The 19,078-nt window shown below is 38.5% G+C and overlaps 3 protein-coding genes across 3 annotated transcripts; 2 read left to right on the top strand and 1 right to left on the bottom strand.

The window, feature by feature from the left end:
• Positions 1-329: 329 nt before the first annotated feature.
• On the bottom strand, positions 330-1,951 carry ch25h (cholesterol 25-hydroxylase). Its single transcript, XM_035405780.1, has one exon. It carries the CDS (start codon positions 1,889-1,891, stop codon positions 1,139-1,141), a length of 753 nt encoding a protein of 250 aa, XP_035261671.1. The 5' UTR covers positions 1,892-1,951; the 3' UTR covers positions 330-1,138.
• Positions 1,952-5,698: 3,747 nt separating this feature from the next.
• On the top strand, positions 5,699-8,365 carry LOC118221087 (interferon-induced protein with tetratricopeptide repeats 5-like). The gene is made up of 2 exons (XM_035405777.1): positions 5,699-6,097; positions 6,386-8,365. The coding sequence occupies exons 1-2, from the start codon at positions 6,093-6,095 to the stop codon at positions 7,782-7,784; spliced, it is 1,404 nt and encodes a 467-aa protein (XP_035261668.1). The 5' UTR covers positions 5,699-6,092; the 3' UTR covers positions 7,785-8,365.
• A 6,261-nt stretch (positions 8,366-14,626) lies between these two features.
• LOC118221851 (interferon-induced protein with tetratricopeptide repeats 5-like) lies at positions 14,627-16,427 on the top strand. Its single transcript, XM_035407264.1, has one exon. It carries the CDS (start codon positions 14,627-14,629, stop codon positions 15,848-15,850), a length of 1,224 nt encoding a protein of 407 aa, XP_035263155.1. The 3' UTR covers positions 15,851-16,427.
• The last annotated feature ends 2,651 nt before the right edge of the window (positions 16,428-19,078 follow it).

The raw sequence follows: 19,078 nt of genomic DNA, 5'->3' as shown, positions 1-19,078 counted from the left end.
TAAGACTAAGTTCAAGTATAAATCTAAGAATGTTTTTATGAATGAGGCCCCTGCACTGATTCCCTAATGGGCTCTCATTTGACAGAACCCCAACTAGAGCATGTAACCCTCAATAGCAAAAGGGCAAGCTAACAACCAAACCTAACATGTCAGTAACTTTCTGCTAATAGTTACCAACATAATTGCTATGTGTGCATTCTATGAAACACTAAGTAAAATATGTGTTTTTTATTTTATCTTTTTTACAGTATACCATTAATATGAATACCATACATATGATACTATTATGTCTACTAACATGTTCACAACAGGACACATGGTGAGGAAAGTAATTTTCATTATAATATGTTTTTATTTGAATAGGAAATGCAACTGAATTCACAATAACCGTGTTAAATAAGTGCAAAGATTTACACTTTACACATGCACATCTTTCAGAAATGTGCATATTGGCTCTGACACAGTAACACTCAGATTCACAGAGCCCTGAGTACAATTGCAAAGCAAGTCAGATTATCTTCAGACTTGCACAAACATGTGCAGGTCCCTTTTGACTGTTTCCACAATAAATTACAATTAAATGTAAGACATTAAAGCATTTTAAGCAAAATTGTGAACCATGAAAAAAAAATCTTAGGGATTCACTTAATCGAAGATTATAAAAAGGCTCAATTGCTTGTGGATTAATAGAAAATATACTTCAACAATTTACAGAAAAAGCACAGTCCATTAATGTAAGAATAGCTTATATAGTGAAAGATCTGTTACAGTGCATATTTGCCCCTACAAAAGGTAATAAATTACTAGAACAGAATTACATTTATAAATAACATCAAAACTATAACAATTTCATTAATAAATAACAAAATGAACATTGTTGTAATGGTGAAGTGCATATTATTTCCTTGTTACAAGGAATGGTATTCAAGCCAAATATTGGCACACTTTCAAACATTCTTGTCCAGCATTATTCACAATTCATCATGTAGACATGTAGACAATTAAAAAATATAGACCAATGGAGTGAAAGTCTATCTTCCTGTAGCTAATTAGTTTTGGTGATCATACAGTTCACATATGTGCTGCTGACCATCATAGTCTTTCAAGTGCAGTCCAGATTTGCCTCCACGTGGGTTGTTCAGTCGGAGTGCAATGTTCCAAACAATTTGTCCCAGTGGGTGAAGTAGGGAGCATAGTTGGACTTGAACTTCAGGTGGTGGAGGTCGTGATGTGGGGCCCCTCCGTACAGCCCAAAGGGGACCAGCCTGTGGGTGGACCAGGGGAAGTCGTAGCCAGAGTGGTCCTCCACCGACAGCCAGATGTTGAGCACGAAGAACAGCATCTCTGTCATCGGGTGACAGCCCAGCAGAAGGGGGTTGACGGCAGCGAAGAAGCCCAAGGACAGCGTCTCCCAGGCCCCCGAGTACTCGGCGGTCAGGGCGAACGTGGACGTGTACTTGTGGTGGACCTTGTGGAAGGTCTTGTAAAGCCAGGGCACTTTGTGGTGGAGCAGATGCCAGACAAAGTACTGGAAGTCAAAGAGCAGGAGGCAGGCAAGGATGTCCCACACCAGCCGGAAGAGGCCAGGAGCCTGCGAGGGGTAGCTGACCGGCCTCCAGTACCAGTGCAGCACAGTCAGGGGGAAAATGTAGACCACGTGGTTAAAGAGAGACTGCGCCAGGCAGCTCCACATCATGGCCCAGGAGACCTGGCTCTTTTGCTGTATCCTGTACTTCCTCAGCAGTGCCACTTTGGAGGAGACGAGGTCCAGCACCACAAAAGGCAAGCAGAAGCCCAGGTAAACCGTGAGTGAGAACAGCACGGGGAAGAAGGGGGACCGCAGGTACGCGTCCTGCGCTCGCATTAAGTCCCAGAGGCGTTGCAGCGTCATCGCGTCGTTTCACAGCGAGAGGCCGAGGGAGAGCGAGGGTGAGAGGCAGGCAACTTTCACTGTTTCTCTGCCGCTGTAACATCCCCTTTTAAAGCAGTCTCAAATCACGTCCCCGCCCACATGCATTCAAAAAAGGACTTCCTGCCTGGGTTTTTCCCAAGAATGTGTATTTAAGCCTCATTCATCTTTATGACAACCATAAGGGCTTTTTTTTTTTTTTTAAGGGTTTTAGGGCTGTTTTAGTTTGTACAACCCAAAGAAATGAACTATTGGGGACTACATTACCTTAGAGTTAAAATGACTTCAGGGTGAATTTCAGAGCTCTGCTTTTTTAGATCCCTTCTCCACTTACTCCCTCTGGACCTAGAATATTTGTTTGGTGATGTCACATCAAAGAAAGAGGCTCCTTACTGGTAGGTTTGGAGGGTAGCATATAGCCTGCTTCCTGTTTTAAGTGGGGCTTCATTTAATGGCAGACAAAAAGCAAAAGTAAAAGAGGAACTAAGTCATTTAAGTCAATGGTAAGAAAAAGTTTTAAAGAGGCTAGATAAAATTATTTCCACAAATACATTGTATGCTTTCCAAGTTGGTTTATAGTAGCTACTGTGTCTTGGCAGGAAATAATCATCGTAACCTCTAAAGTTTAGAAAGTATATTTATTTATTTATTTATTTATTTGTTTATTTAAAAAACCTTCTTGAAACCTCCTTTAAAATAAGAATAAGGAATTGTGATTGTTAAAAGTAGTCAAGGCACAAGTCACTTAGAAGCAAATGATTATTTTGTTTGTTTGTTTGAAAAGTGGTCCACCTTGTGGCCACAATAGGTAAGCTCCCAGGTTCAGTAGCAAGTCTTTTCATGCATGATTTTTCCAATTGTGATCATATGGAGAGTCATAATAACTTCTAATATTTTTTTCCCAAGATAAGCTATGAATATCTTATTAATTGCCAATAAATTTCTTACTAGTTTAGAATTACAATATCTTGTATGCATGGATACAGTAGTCACAAAATTAGATAGTTTTAAATGAATCTGTGGCACGCAGGTTATGCATTACTCCTGCCTTTCATTCTTTAATTTCAGAAGAGAAAGGTGTGGACAGCCAAACTGGTCTTTTTTTAACCCAATGTTGGTTTAAAAAAAATTTTTTCTTACAAAAGCTTAATGATGTTAAAGACATACTTAAAGATCTATAGATAGAGCACTGCAATCATGGTTTGTTTCCACATCAGCTCTCTGTCTCCCTTTATGGTGTTTTCTTTAACAATATTTTAAAAAATGGCAGTGGCCTTAAAATGTGAAAAGTGTATTCACTTCTACAACTTTTGGTTGCATTTTGCAGTTTCCCTGACAAACCTTGAAGCAAAGCTCAAGGAGCTGGAGTGTCCCTTCACATGGGACATAAATAAATCTGACATCGAAGACCTGGACGACATTCCAGAGAAGCTCCTGGGGTCTCATTTATAAAAACATTCTTAGATTTATACTTTAACTTAGTCTTAAGATCATTTCCGACAATGTGCTTACGTTCGATTCATAAAAGATACTGAACATAAAAAACCATGCTTACGCAGGTTCTAAGAAGCCAATTTGTAACTTATGCACCTGTGATCCATAAATCTCAAATGAACTTAACATTTATGGCACCTGAACGTGCCTTACAATCAGCGATTTCCCCTTATATAATGCTAGCACAAATGAGGGTTTAGTCAGGAATAACCATGGACCAAAAGAGAAAAGCAAACTTTTTGGAAGCCGAGATCACAGCGATGGTAGAGGAGATTGAAGACAGGCAACACGTATTATTTGGTGGACTGAATAGTGGGTTGACAAACAATGAATTCCTCACACCATTAACCGATAATTCCTATCAAATTGTTCATAAAGCTAATGCAAAGTTCACCACAGGCTTGGACGCATATGTGTCCCAAACTGCAATACCCCTACATAACCAGCAGGAAAATCACTTACGTCAAGTCTAGACTTCGCGTAGAGATAAGATCATTTCCAACTCAAAGTAAGGTTTTATAAATAACTACTAATACATGGTTTTCTGCATAAGTCATATTTAAGATCAAAACTGATCGTAAGTCGGTTTTATAAATGAGGACCCTGGATCGAGCTCTGCCCCCGCAGATACCACACCACAAATGCCCCCACAAACACTGAGGCTAACCAAAAAGCAGGCAAGCAGGTCCAAATACAAATTGAGGTCACTTATGATAACTTTCCATGGATTTACTACCATTCTGGTTATATAGGTGATGTGGAGACCTACCTTGGCAAGCTGGAGGAGATATGCAATGGTGTCTCGGGGGGACTTGCGATACTCATGCAACCTGCCGAGAAGAACTTCAAGGATCTGCTCCAGGATGCCTCTCAGGATGCGAGACTCTGACGTCTTATGGCCTGTTTCTGCTCTACGAGAAAAAGGCAGGACGGTGCTGTTGTGCAGTTCGAAGCTGCCTACCTTTACCTTAACTTTAGGCCTAACTTTAGGCTAAAGCTATGCACACACTGTATGTTATTTGTTATAGGTGTTATTTTCATGCAGACTACTAGTTTCACAGCACAGAGCCTTTTTCAGCCATGCATGCTTGTGCTGGATTGTGTTTTATGTGTTGTGTTGTAATGCAGTTCTGAGTAAGTAAGATCTAAGACAGAATGTAAATATATTTTATTGCATGTTTATCAGATATAACAGTGAAACTTTCATGATGCAAAACATTAAAAGAAACATATTAAATTGTACAAAGAAAAAAAAAGAACCTATTTCAAGACCAATTTTCAAGTTGTATTAAATATGTATGCACAACTAGTAACTAGTCCCACCAAACAGGAGAGGGGAAAACAAACTTTTTAGGTAATTTAGATTAGATTTCATGATTTTTTTGTTTTTGTTTTTGTTTTTGTTTTGTGTGTGATTTTATGGAAATCTTCCTGTAAACACTTTGCCTCCTTTGAAAATGTAATTTACCAATTCCTTTACATTAAAACCCTAACAACTATTTACTTACTTATTAAATAATGTATATGCAATTCATACTTCTCTCAATGTGCAAGATACCAAATAATGTGTCCAATAGTAAACTATGTCAATGTATTTCTGCAGCCATTTACCCATCCTGCTTCCTCTCCAAACTGAATTTACCTCCGAACTTTTATGGCCGGAATCAGCACGCTAACAAGGCGTCTTTTCAGTGGAGTGGAGCTATTCATCCTACTGTTGCATTCTAAAAAAGACACTTCACAAAATAGCTGCCCACAATATTCAAAACCCAGCAGTTGCTTTTGAATCAAATTATTTAATTAGTGGATAAAGACTGAAAACGGAATTATATATCGATGTTTTAGTAACAGAATATGGCAGTTGCTCACCAAATAGGTAGGCTTATACACAATGTACCCCAATTTGGCATATCACAGTTCGCCAAATAACATTTCTATTATTATTCTATTATTCTATCATTTTAGTTTGGGCAGCGGTAAAATGATTAATGTTCCTTTGATTCTGTAGGGTCGCAAACTCGTCTTTGAATTCCAATTTAAAAAGTGAAATGTTATTTAGAAATGGAAATGGACATATCTGAGTAGTTGCAGTTTACCTGGGGTGGTTAAAAACATAAACGTATAACGTTGGTAAACTGTTGACATTTACTATAGCCATACCGCAACGTAAAATCATGCAATAACGTTCTATGCTAGCTGGGAAATCTCTCTAATTAGAGGACGGATATCAACGTAAATATTTAATGAAGCCTTGCTTACACTGCAACAGCCCTTCTTCTAAAGTTGGCTATTTCTACTCATAGCAATAGGCAACACGCTATGAAATTTCACGCCCTGCATTTCACCCTTTCGGTGGCGACGACGGCACTAAGGAGAAACGAAACTAAATTCTAGAAAAACAAATGCCGTTTCAGCTACACATGCATTAGCTTAATTCCACAAATAACAAAAAACCTGATTTAAAAAATGAGTTTCGTGTTTTCCCAAACTGAATCACCGTGAGCTGCCCTGAGCTGAGTTTCGTTTTTTCCTATACGGAATCCTCTGGAGGTCTGCCATGGAACAGCGAACACTTTAAGCACTACAAACGTCCGGGAGGTGGCTGTATAAAAACGTTGAGGATTGCGCAGTTATAATAGAAGAGGCTGACTATTGACCTGTTTTGAAGACCCGTGTGAAGGTGTTTGCCATGAAGTAAGTAAGCGCAGATTTTGTATATTTAAGTCCTTCTAAAAATCTGAATTAATTGTTAGAAGTTTATGAGGAGCTATATCAACAAAGGTGGCCTTTTCACATTTACAATAAAGAGTACACTTGAATTTTACTGCAAGTCAACAACATATCTCTTATGATTGAATGGTTGACATTTGTTATAGTTTAACTACTTTTTATGCATTTAAAAGCAAAAGGCCTAGTTTACACAACAACAATCATATTATTGTTAATATAATTCACTTCATCATGGTATTCCTTGTATTGCAGTTCAACAAAAGATATGTTGCATGCCAAACTGCGTCAGCTTGAGTGCCACTTCACCTGGGAATTGAATTACACTGACATAAAAGATCTACAGATCAGGCTTAAAAATGAAACTGAATTGGCTTCGGAAGAGGACAAGAACATCGGATGGTCATACGGTAATCTGGCTTTCACAAAGTACAAGCAAGGTCTCCTTGAGGAAGCACGGGATGATTTGGTAATGGCTGAAGAGCACATCAGAAAGCAGCATGGTGACAACTGTGAGAAGCAGCTCATCGTCACCTATGGCAATTTTGCATGGGTGTATTATCACAAGGGTGAGCATGAGAAATCCCAGACCTACCTGGACAAGCTGGAGGGGATTAAGAAGAAGTTTCCTACAGAATCCCCTTCTGCTCTCCATCCTGAAACCTATGGGGAGAAAGGCAACGCATTCATGAAATTCTTTCACCAATACAATGAGAAAGCAAAAGAGTGCTTTGAGAAGGCAGTGGAGTTGGAGCCAGAAGAGATAGAATGGAATAAGAGCTATGCTGTTGCTCTGTACCGCACTGAGTCCAATCTCACGAGCTTTGAAGAGTCCCCAGCAAGCAGGCAGTTGAGGCGGGTCTTAGAGCTTGATCCAAACAATGCTTACATTATGGTTCTGCTGGGTCTGAAACACGCTGACTATGAAGAGCATCAGAAAGCAGAGGAGCTGATGGAAAGGGCCATGAAGTCTGATTCCGACAAACCCTACGTGATCCAGTATGTGGCAAAGTTCTATCGGACAATCGGCAAAGTGGAGGAGTCCATAGTTCTTCTGAAAAGAGCACTGGAAATGACTCCTGATTCAGCCTTATTGCACCATCAACTTGCTCTCAGCTATGGTTGGAAAACTGCAAACAACGAAGAGACTGAAGATCTGTCAGGGCTGAGAATCCAACACCTAGAGCAAGCAATCTCCCTGAAACCATCCTTCGTTATGGCAATGTTGGATTTAGCAGACATTTATTTGAAAAAAACAAAAAACAAGAAAGCACAGCAGATGTTTAAAAAAGCAATTAAAGCAGCTGATGATTCAAACGAGTACCAGGAGAAAGCCTATTTAAAGTATGCACATTTCCAGTTCTACCAGAAGAAATCAGTGCATAAGGCTGTGGTGTACTACAAGAAAGGACTCCAATTACAGAAAGAGACAACCGAATGGAATGTGTGTGCAAGAAGACTTGAAAAGATAGCAAATGATAAAATCTCCAGAAACCCCATTGATGGCGAAGCCTTTGGGATTCTGGGTTACGTTAATCAAATGAGAGGTGACACATGCCAGGCCATTGAACGCTATGAGAAGGCTATTCTGTATGACCGTGGCAATGAGGAGTACCTCACTGCTCTGTGTGATCTCCGCCTGTCTCTGCAATGATATCCACTATTATTGCTTTAATTTAATTTTAAATTAACTTTGAAATGACGGCCTGAGGCTCTTTTAGAGTTTGGAGCTGGAGCTTGCTTTTCCACTTGTATTATTACTAAAATAAAGAGCTGGTCTTGTGACCTAAAGGTCATGGTTTTGATTCCGAGGAACAACGCTGCTATTGTACCCTTGAGCAAGGCACTTTACCTGCATTGCTTCAGTATATATCCAACTGTATAAATGGATGCAATATCAGTGCTGAATAAAATGTTGTGTAAGTCACTCTGGATAAGAATGTCTGCTAAATTCCTGTAATGTAATTATTATTGTTGTTATTATTATTATTGTCTACTGTATGCCATGCTAAACATGTTGGGCTTTAAAAAAATGTTAAAATACTTTTATTGTAATTATTCTTCGAAAGAAAGCACTTAGCATTGTATATGATATGAGCCAAAAATGATGAGACTAATTTGAAATATGGATTTTTTAAATGTACTTATTGGCTGCTAGTGGTAATCATTTGTTTGCTGTTGCTTTCTGTTGCTTTTACTATTTTGGTAATTAATAAAGACTTATATTAATGAAATTTTCACTCTTGATGTATTTATTTACATGTTGCACTATGTAAACATTTTTACATTCAAAAAATATCAACAAAAATCAACAACTTTCACGTTGTGAAAAAGTATTTTTCCTCTCCCTGGTTTCCTCTATTTTGGCATATTTTTCACACTGAATGGTTTGAGATCTCGCATCCCGAGTAAACACAAAACACATTTAAAAAAAAATTATTTCATTTATTTTATGAAAAAGTTATCTAACACCCATAGCACCCATGTGAAAAAGTAATTTCCCCCTTAAACTTAATAACTGGTTTCACCACCTTTAGTAGCAATAACCGCAACCAAACACTTCCTATTATATGATATCAGTCTTTCATGTTGCTGTGGAGAAATTTTAGCAGACTCTTCTTTTCTGAACTGCTTTAACTTAAACAAATTGTTAGGTTTTGGGGCATGAATTGCTTGCATCTCTATCGGGTTCAAGTCAGGACTTTGACTTGGCCACTCCCAAAATATATAAAAAGGATAAGGTGTAAGGTGATATGATATATACATTATGTAAAAAAGAAAAAAAAAACCCAGCACACGACATCATTTAAGCATCTATGGTGTTGTCTTATTGGTCAAAGTACAGAACACTGACCTGTGATTGGTGGACAGAAGAGGTAAGGTATGGCATAGAGGAAACAGATGACTCGCAGTACAGGTACGAGATTCTGACAGGTATCAGGGCCACGTAGGCCCCGTCGAAGTAGCCGTAGAGCACGGAGAAAGGCAGGAGCAGGGGGAAACTCCGCAGCAGCGGGATGAAGAGGCAGCACAGCCCCTCCATGCCCACCGCCACCATGTAGCACACGCTTCGGTACTTCTTTAACCCTTGTGTGGTGTTCGGTCTGTGGGACCCGTTTTCAATGTATACAATGAATTATTTTTTCAACCTGAGACTCATTGGCCTTGGCTCATTTTCTGCGAAGAACATGTAAAAGACATTTTTATGGAGTGCACACTGTGCACCCCCCTACACATTTATATTGCACATGTGGTGTTCGGGTCATGTAAGTGTGGAACTTGTTGGTGAAAACAAGTCAACATGGTAAAAATGAAATAAAAAGGTTTGCTGTGTATCTTCACTCCGTCTTCCTCCTACCTGTGCGTTCGATATGTGTGTGTATATATATGGTTTGTCCTTTAGATTTGCAACATGTTTCAAAAAAAAAATAAAAACACAAAGTAAATGTACAAAACACAGGTACCACAGAACATCCAAAAGTCCAAAAGCACATGGAAAACCAAACATGGGCAGGAACATGCGCAGAAGCACACGCGACAAGACACAACCAGACACAACCAAGGATCCAGCACCTGAGTCCGGGAGAAGGGAACTTAAACAGACAAGACACTGACGAGACACAGCAGGGCACAATACACAATCAGGCCACAGAGAGGGAAGGGAAAACGAGACAACCAAGAACCAATAATTGAACAATTGAAAACAATAATACAATTAAACATGGTACAAGCAGGGCACAAAACAGAAGTGCTGCCATCTGGCGGCCCAACAAGGGAAACACAGACAGGAACACAGAACCATGACCTGAAACTACACACACACAGACAAAGGTTGTAACATTGTTACATTTCAAGCACCAAGAACCTGTCTACGACTGATTTTCCTGCAATCCTTACGCTCTGTAATGTGTGAAACTACACAATGTCTTGCGGGAACAATGTTATTTCAAAACATTCTAAACATTCAATATTTTCTCACACTCTACCCCAACTGTAAATTGGGGGAGGGACACAACAAATAAATTGCTTTGCGTGTGTGGCTCCCTACCACAATAATTTTCCAAACATGAGGATCATGTCTCTGTCAATTTGGAGTCTGACAGTGAGTTTGAAGAAGAGGATGAGATTGACCATCAGCCTGCCAAAAGACCAGCCCGTCAGCAGCCAGCCCCAAGACCAGCCCAAAGAGAGAGACTGAATTTACCATAACAGTGGTGTAAAAGTGCAAAGTTATCAATTTTACACATGCACAACTTTCTGACAGGAATGTGCATATTGGCTCTGACACAGTAACACTCAGCTTCACAGAGCCCTGAATACAATTACAGAGCACTTAGTCTGCTCATCTTTATTGTTGTACAAGCATGTGCATGTCCCTTGGGACCGTTTCCACAATAATTTCCAGGTAAATGTGTTAAAATAAAGCATGTTTCATTTTCCACATTTCAATGATTATTGTGAACAATGAGAAAAACATCTTAGGGATTCAGTAAATTTAAGAGTAGTAATAGGATTACAGTCAACACTGTATACTTGTGAATTGTTAATATTACCAATGGACACAATTGCATTAGTGTCCAGAATATTTGTGCAGAAATCTTTTTAAGATCCCTTCTCTATTAATTCCCTCTGGCCCTGGAATGTTTGCTTGGTGATGGCATTTCATGTACTGAGACTCTTTACTGTGACTTTACTGGCTGAACAGGTTAGTATGGAGGGTAGCCTACAGCCTCCCCCCCTATCTCTGGGGGTTTCTGTTTATTGGCAGAAAGTTGCTTTTTTACTTTTGCTATTTAAGTCAATGGTAAGAGAGAGTTTTAAAGAAGCTAGAAATTATTTGTTTTTTCTTTTATTATTTTGTAAGCTTACAAATTAGTTATAGTACTATGTCATGACAGGATACAATCATTGTAGCCTCTCAAATTTAAAAAGTACAGTTTAAATCTTTGCTTAAAAACATTCCTAGAACCTTTCAAATAAGAATGAGGAATTGTGACTGGTAGAAGTAGTAGAAGCAAGGCATGAGTCACTTGAAAACATTTATTTCCTTTGTTAGGAAAGTGGTCCGTCTTGTGGCCACAATGGGTAAGCTCTCCATCTCGGAAGAACGTCTCTTCACGCATGATTTTCATTTTCATGAGTCATTGTAACATTTAATTTTTTCCCCAACTAAAACAATGAACATCATATTAGTTTCCGATCAATTTTGTACTAGTTTAAAATTACAATACCATGTCTGCATGAATTCAATAGTTATATAAAAATAAATAAATAATTAATTAATTGTTAAAGATTGAATATAGAATAATAAATCGAATAATAAATTTTTTTAATAGAATATGACGGTAGCATACCAAATAGATAGGCCTACACCTGGGCACTCTGTTCCCCGGTTTGGGTTATTTCAGCTCTCCAAATGATTTTGTAAAAATATTTTTATAATTTTTGAGTTTGAATCCCAGCCAGGGCCTTTCTGTGTGGAGTCAGCATTCTCCCCATGTCCACCTGGGCTTCCTCCCACAGTCCAAACACATGCAGGTAGGTTAATTGAAGACTAGTACTGTACATGTGCATGATATGCGATCTGATAGATTGGTGACCTGTCTAAGGTGTATCTTGTGCAATGCACGCTGGGAAAGGCATCAGCACTGCCCTCGACCATCACAGGGAATAAGCGGGTATAGATACTGTGGGTTTTTTTTTTTTCATGTAGAGAATAATTCATTTAAATTTATTTCATTTTTATTAGTTAATTGAATAACAAATACATAGTGCAAAAGAGGCTGTCGTCAAACTGCATCACAACTGCAGGAAAAACTATGTGTGTGTGTGTGTGTGTGTCTGTATATATATATATATATATATATATTCAGCTTAAGTTTCTTAAGCGTTTCTGTGTTCGTGTTGTTTGTTTTGCCATAAAAACGAGATTTATGGGTTTATTTAAGTTAGCATAATTTCCTAATTATACACATATACATAACACCAAATTCCAGTAGCATCATTATATTCAGACGTCGTGAAATCAGATAAACATTTTTATATATTTCTTCACAAAAATATCCTTTCCTCAAGCAATTTTCAAAGAAATAGAAACTCTCATTTCAAATAAAGGCGTTGCATTCATTATAAAACTACGTTTCGTTTTAGTTCATTTTACGGGTCCCCGTTGCACTTATTTTAAAACGAAACTTGGAAGCAGCGATTAAGTTTCGGTTTCATGCCATATGGCTACACGCGGACGACGCGTATAAATCCATCGCGCTTAGGAAACCGCGGCATTAATCGCGTTAGTTTGTGCAGAGCTAAAAAGAAGTGCTCTCTTGATTTCGAGGAGAATCCTTAAGATTGCCAAGGGCAACGTGTCGTGTGATTTTGATTTTTGACATACATACTGTAAATATAGAAGATAAATGTTGGGCCCAATAAATACTGAAATATTCAGCATGTAATCAATTCTTACAGAGTACTTATGGTCCCTATTGAATTAACACTGGGAATTTGACTGCGGTATATATACTTGTATTGTCATACCACCAAATCTCAGAAGTGTCATACCAGACAAACATACAGTGCACATGAGAAACATTATCAGTGGTGTAAATATATATTAAGTGAAAAAAAAAATGCCATTAATGACACAAAAATTCAAACACATGTAAGGCCCTGAGATCTGTCAAATAAGTGATGAAGGCTAGGAGTGCAATGTCATGGTCAGCAGATTCCCTTCCTAGGTGGGTCACTGTCACTGTTTGAGAATGCTGCTCAACCTGAATTGAATGTATTCTTGCCTGCAAACCATTTACCAGTCATCAACAAGAAATGGAAGCACAAGTATTTTCCTACTATAGTTTGGGTGCACTAAGAAAGCAAGGTCCATGTCAAGGATTATAGTGCATTCACCCCTTTGCATTAAATACATGTGTGTTTGTTACATATGTTTAATGTTCTAGTAGTAATGTACTCTAAATATCACTTAATTTTTAAAACATACTTTAAATCAAACTTCTGTCATGCTTTGTAAAAGAGTTTCCATCAGGAACTTCTCCAACATCACATAGCAACTACAGGAAAAAGATGCTGCAGTGAACTATGGGAACATGAGGGACATGTAGATAGCCATATACACTGTCTTTCAAAATAATCTTTAAAGACGGCAACACTGTACTGAAATATAAAATTGACACGCAAAGACGATACACAAATATAAAATTGACACGGGAGTGTGAATGCCAGAATAAAAAGTTTTCATATTGAACAGGAGTGGATTCTTTCCAACAAAATTATCAGGAGCAATTTTTCTCATTTTTAGGAGAACTGTATTTTAAAGCAGGTCATTGCATGTATTGTGCTCTCCTCTCTATGTTTTTGTTAAAAGGAATCAGTAGTAAAATGTTGGTTTGTATAAATTTTGCTTTAAAAACAATGAGGGATCATCTTCACGAGATTTATAGAATTTCTTTCCTGCCGAGTGGGGAGTCTTGATGATAATGCACTTATCAAGATGGTAACGCATTCATTGAGAGGTCACAAGTAGCCTCCCTACAGTTTGGTCAGCATGGCACTGAAATTATCTATCCATTCAGCGACCAAATCTGAAAGTTTGTGCATCTGTGGTGTTGGTTAGTTCTGACAATGGAACAGCGGAGGGAAAAAAATCAATTTTAAAAAGAAAAACTTTTACCTGCATATGCATCGTGTAAATGTGTATTTTCACATGTGAATGCCACATCAATTAATGACTTTAATGAAGCCACATAGCATTGTTTTAAAGCATACACGTGTTATCTCCTTTTCAATTTCTTTTCTTGCAAAGTGAAAACAAGTTTTGTGATTCATAAACACAATGTGCATAGTTTTCATAGCAATGCATGGTATGGATGAAAGTATTGTCCTGCCCAAACATATCTGGGAGGAGACCAAAGTGGTTAAATAAAAAGCACTGTGGATTATGGCATTATCATTATCAGGCTGAAAATCAAACTGTTTGCGAAACCATCGAAAGTCACTTGAAATGGCGTAAGTACAAACTGATTTTCCATATTTTCCATTTTCTTCAGAAATCTATTTCACTGTGAAATATATTCAAAGCATATTCATATTTACAACATGAGAAAGATAAAAATAGAACTCTATTGTCAGGTGACAGAATTTCTTATCGATTAAATACTTTCATGAGCATTAATTACTCTGCATTCCTTGAAATGTATCTTTGTCAAACTATGTTTTAAAAACTGTCAATAAAAAATTTTCCCTTTTAAATCAATCTTCTTCCCCTAATGCAATTGATTAGATCATTATGTCTTTCTGTATTGCAGTTCAACTGAAAATATGTTGCTTACCAAACTGCGTCAGCTTGAGTGTCACTTCACCTGGGGATTGAATTCCCCTCACTTAAATGATCTACAGATCAGGCTTAAAAATGAAATTAAATTGGAATCTAAAAATGAGAAGAACATTGGATGGGCATACAATACTCTGGCTTTCACAAAGTACATGCAATTTCTCCTTGAGGAAGCACGAGTAGACTTGGCAAAGGCTGAAAAGCAGATCAGAAAGCAGCATGGTGACAATTGTGAGAAGCATCTCATTGTCACCTATGGCAATTTTGCATGGGTGTATTATCACAAGGGTGAGCATGAAAAATCCCAGACCTACCTGGACAAGCTGGAGGGGATTAAGAAGAAGTTTCCTACAAAATCCCCTTCTGCTCTCCATCCTGAAACCTATGGGGAGAAAGGCAACGCATTCATGAAATTCTTTCACCAATACAATGAGAAAGCAAAAGAGTGCTTTGAGAAGGCAGTGGAGTTGGAGCCAGAAGAGATAGAATGGAATAAGAGCTATGCTGTTGCTCTGTACCGCACTGAGTCCAATCTCACGAGCTTTGAAGAGTCCCCAGCAAGCAGGCAGTTGAGACGGGTTTTAGAGCTTGATCCAAACAATGCTCACATGATGGTTCTGCTGGGTCAGACACACAATGACTATAAAGAGTATCAGAAAGCAGAGGAGCTGATGGAAAGGGCCATGAAGTTGGATCCCGACAAACCCTACGTGATCCAGCATGTGGCAAAGTTCTATCGGAAAATCGGCAAAGTGGAGGAGTCCATAGCTCTTCTGAAAAGAGCACTGGAAATTACTCCTGATTCATCCTTTTTGCACTATCAACTTGCTCTCAGCTATCGTGGGAAAACTGCAAACAACAGAGAAGAGACTGAAGATCTGTCAGGGCTGAGAATCCAACACCTAGAGCAAGCAATCTCCCTGAAACCATCCTTTGTTTGGGCAAGGGTGGAATTAGGATGCGTCTATGCGGAAATAAGAGACAACAGGAAAGCAGAGGAGATGTTTAAAAAAGCAATTGAAGCTGCTAATGATTCAAACGAGTACCATCAGATAGCCTATTTAAAGTATGCAAATTTCCTGCTCTACAAGGAAAGATCAGTGCCTATGGCTGTGGTGTACTACAAGAAAGGACTCCAATTAGAGAATGATACATTCGACTGGAATGTGTGTGCAAGAACACTTGAAAAGATAGCAAATGGTAAAATCTCCAGAAACCCCATTGATGGCGAAGCCTTTGGGATTCTGGGTTACGTTAATCAAATGAGAGGTGACACACGCCAGGCCATTGAGTGCTATGAGATGGCTATTCTGTATGACCCTGGCAATGAGGAGTACCTCACTGCTCTGTGTGATCTCCGCCTGTCTCTGCAATGATATCCACTATTATTGCTTTAATTTAATTTTAAATAAACTTTTAAATTACAGCCTGAGGCTCTTTTAGAGTTTGGAGCTGGAGCTTGCTTTTCCACTTGTATTATTACTAAAATAAAGAGCTGGTCTTGTGACCTAAAGGTCACGGTTTTGATTCCCAGAAACAACGCTGCTGTTGTACCCTTGAGCAAGGTACTTTACCTGCATTGCTTCAGTATATATCCAACTGTATAAATTGATGCAATGTCAGTGCTAAATAAAATGTTGTGTAAGTCACTCTGGATAAGAATGTCTGCTAAATTCCTGTATGTAATCATTATTGTTGTTATAATTATTATTATGTACTGTATGTCATGCAAAACATGTTGGGCTTTAAAAAAAAATGTTAAAATACTTTTATTGTAATTATTCTTCGAAAGAAAGCACTTATTGTATATGATATGAGACAAAAATGATGAGACTAATTTGAAATATGGATTTTTAAATTTACTTATTGGCTGCTAGTGGTAATCATTTGTTTGCTGTTGCTTTCTATTGCATTTGCTATTTTGGTAATTAATAAAGACTTATATTAATGAAATTTTCACTCTTGATGTATTTCTTTACATGTTGCACTAGGTAAACATTTTTACGTTTAAAAAATATTAACAAATATCAACAACTTTCACGTTGTGAAAAAGTATTTTTCCTCTTCCTGGTTTCCTCTATTTTTGCATATTTTTCACACTGAATGGTTTGAGATCTCACATCTCGAGTAAACACAAAACACATTTTTAAAAAAGATTATTTCATTTATTTTATGAAAAAGTTATCTAACACCCATAGCACCCATGTGAAAAAGTAATTTCCCCCCTAAACTTAATAACTGGTTTCACCACCTTTAGCAGCAATAACCGCAACCAAACATTTCCTATAATTTGATTTCAGTCTTTCATGTTGCTGTGGAGAAATTTTTAGCCGACACTTTGTTGCTGAACTGCTTTAACTTAGACAAATTGGATGGTTTTGGTGCATGAATTGCTTGCATCTCTTTCGGGTTCAAGTCAGGACTTTGACTAGGCCCCTCCCAAAATATGTAAAAAGGATAAGGTGTAAGGTGATATGATATATACAGTATGTTAAAAAAAGAAAAATAAACCCAGCACACAACATCGTTTAAGCATCTATGGTGTTGTCTTATTGGTCAAAGTACAGCACACTGACGTGTGATTGGTGGACGGAAGAGGTAAGGTATGGCATAGAGGAAACAGATGACTCGCAGTACAGGTACGAGATTCTGACAGGTATCAGGGCCACGTAGGCCCCATCAAAGCAGCCGTAGAGCACGGAGAAAGGCAGGAGCAGGGGGAAACTCCGCAGCAGCGGGATGAAGAGGCAGCACAGCCCCTCCATGCCCACCGCCAACATGTAGCACACGCTTCGGTACTTCTTTAACCCTTGTGTGGTGTTCGGTCTGTGGGACCCGTTTTCAATGTATACAATGAATTATTTTTTCAACCTGAGACTCATTGGCCTTGGCTCATTTTCTGCGAAGAACATGTAAAAGAAGACATTTTTATGGAGTGCACACTGTGCACCCCCCTACACATTTATATTGCACATGTGGTGTTCGGGTCATGTAAGTGTGGAACTTGTTGGTGAAAACAAGTCAACGTGGTAAAAATGAAATAAAAAGGTTTGCTGTGTATCTTCACTCCGTCTTCCTCCTACCTGTGCGTTCGATATGTGTGTGTATATATATGGTTTGTCCTTTAGATTTGCAACATGTTTCAAAAAAAAAATAAAAACACAAAGTAAATGTACAAAACACAGGTACCACAGAACATGCAAAAGTCCAAAAGCACGTGGAAAACCGAACATGGGCAGGAACATGCGCAGAAGCGCACGCGACAAGACACAACCAGACACAACCAAGGATCCAGCACCTGAGTCCGGGAGAAGGGAACTTAAACAGACAAGACACTGACGAGACACAGCAGGGCACAATACACAATCAGGCCACAGAGAGGGAAGGGAAAACGAGACAACCAAGAACCAATAATTGAACAATTGAAAACAATAATACAATTAAACATGGTACAAGCAGGGCACAAAACAGAAGTGCTGCCATCTGGCGGCCCAACAAGGGAAACACAGACAGGAACACAGAACCATGACCTGAAACTACACACACACAGAAAAGGTTGTAACATTGTTACATTTCAAGCACCAAGAACCTGTCTACGACTGATTTTCCTGCAATCCTTACCCTCTGTAATGTGTGAAACTACACAATGTCTTGCGGGAACAATGTTATTTCAAAACATTCTAAACATTCAATATTTTCTCACACTCTACCCCAACTGTAAATTGGGGGAGGGACACAACAAATAAATTGTTTTGCGTGTGTGGCTCCCTACCACAATAATTTTCCAAACATGAGGATCATGTCTCTGTCAATTTGGAGTCTGACAGTGAGTTTGAAAAAGAGGATGAGATTGACCATCAGCCTGCCAAAAGACCAGCCTGTCAGCAGCCAGCCCCAAGACCAGCCCAAAGAGAGAGACTGAATTTACCGTAACAGTGGTGTAAAAGTGCAAAGTTATCAATTTTACACATGCACAACTTTCTGACAGGAATGTGCATATTGGCTCTGACACAGTAACACTCAGCTTCACAGAGCCCTGAGTACAATTACAGAGCACTTAGTCTGCTCATCTTTATTGTTGTACAAGCATGTGCATGTCCCTTGGGACCGTTTCCACAATAATTTCCAGGTAAATGTGTTAAAATAAAGCATGTTTCATTTTCCACATTTCAATGATTATTGTGAACAATGAGAAAAACATCTTAGGGATTCAGTAAATTTAAGAGTAGTAATAGGATTACAGTCAACACTGTATACTTGTGAATTGTTAATATTACCAATGGACACAATTGCATTAGTGTCCAGAATATTTGTCCAGAAATCTTTTTAAGATCCCTTCTCCATTAATTCCCTCTGGCCCTGGAATGTTTGCTTGGTGATGGCATTTCATGTACTGAGACTCTTTACTGTGACTTTACTGGCTGAACAGGTTAGTATGGAGGGTAGCCTACAGCGTCCACCCCTATATCTGGGGGTTTCTGTTTATTGGCAGAAAGTTGCTTTTTTACTTTTGCTATTTAAGTCAATGGTAAGAGAGAGTTTTAAAGAAGCTAGAAATTATTTGTTTTTTCTTTTATTATTTTGTAAGCTTACAAATTAGTTAT

Source organism: Anguilla anguilla, chromosome 2 (genome assembly GCF_013347855.1).
Source record: "Anguilla anguilla isolate fAngAng1 chromosome 2, fAngAng1.pri, whole genome shotgun sequence".
Taxonomy (NCBI): Eukaryota; Metazoa; Chordata; class Actinopteri; order Anguilliformes; family Anguillidae; genus Anguilla; species Anguilla anguilla.
Note: the sequence above shows the minus strand (reverse complement) of the source record. Positions and strands in the feature narration are given on the sequence as shown.

What these genes read in the sequence shown, in the direction of transcription:
- ch25h (XM_035405780.1), bottom strand. Translation starts at nt 1,891, where the DNA reads ATGACGCTGCAACGCCTCTGGGACTTAATGCGAGCGCAGGACGCGTAC.
- LOC118221851 (XM_035407264.1), top strand. Translation starts at nt 14,627, where the DNA reads ATGCAATTTCTCCTTGAGGAAGCACGAGTAGACTTGGCAAAGGCTGAA.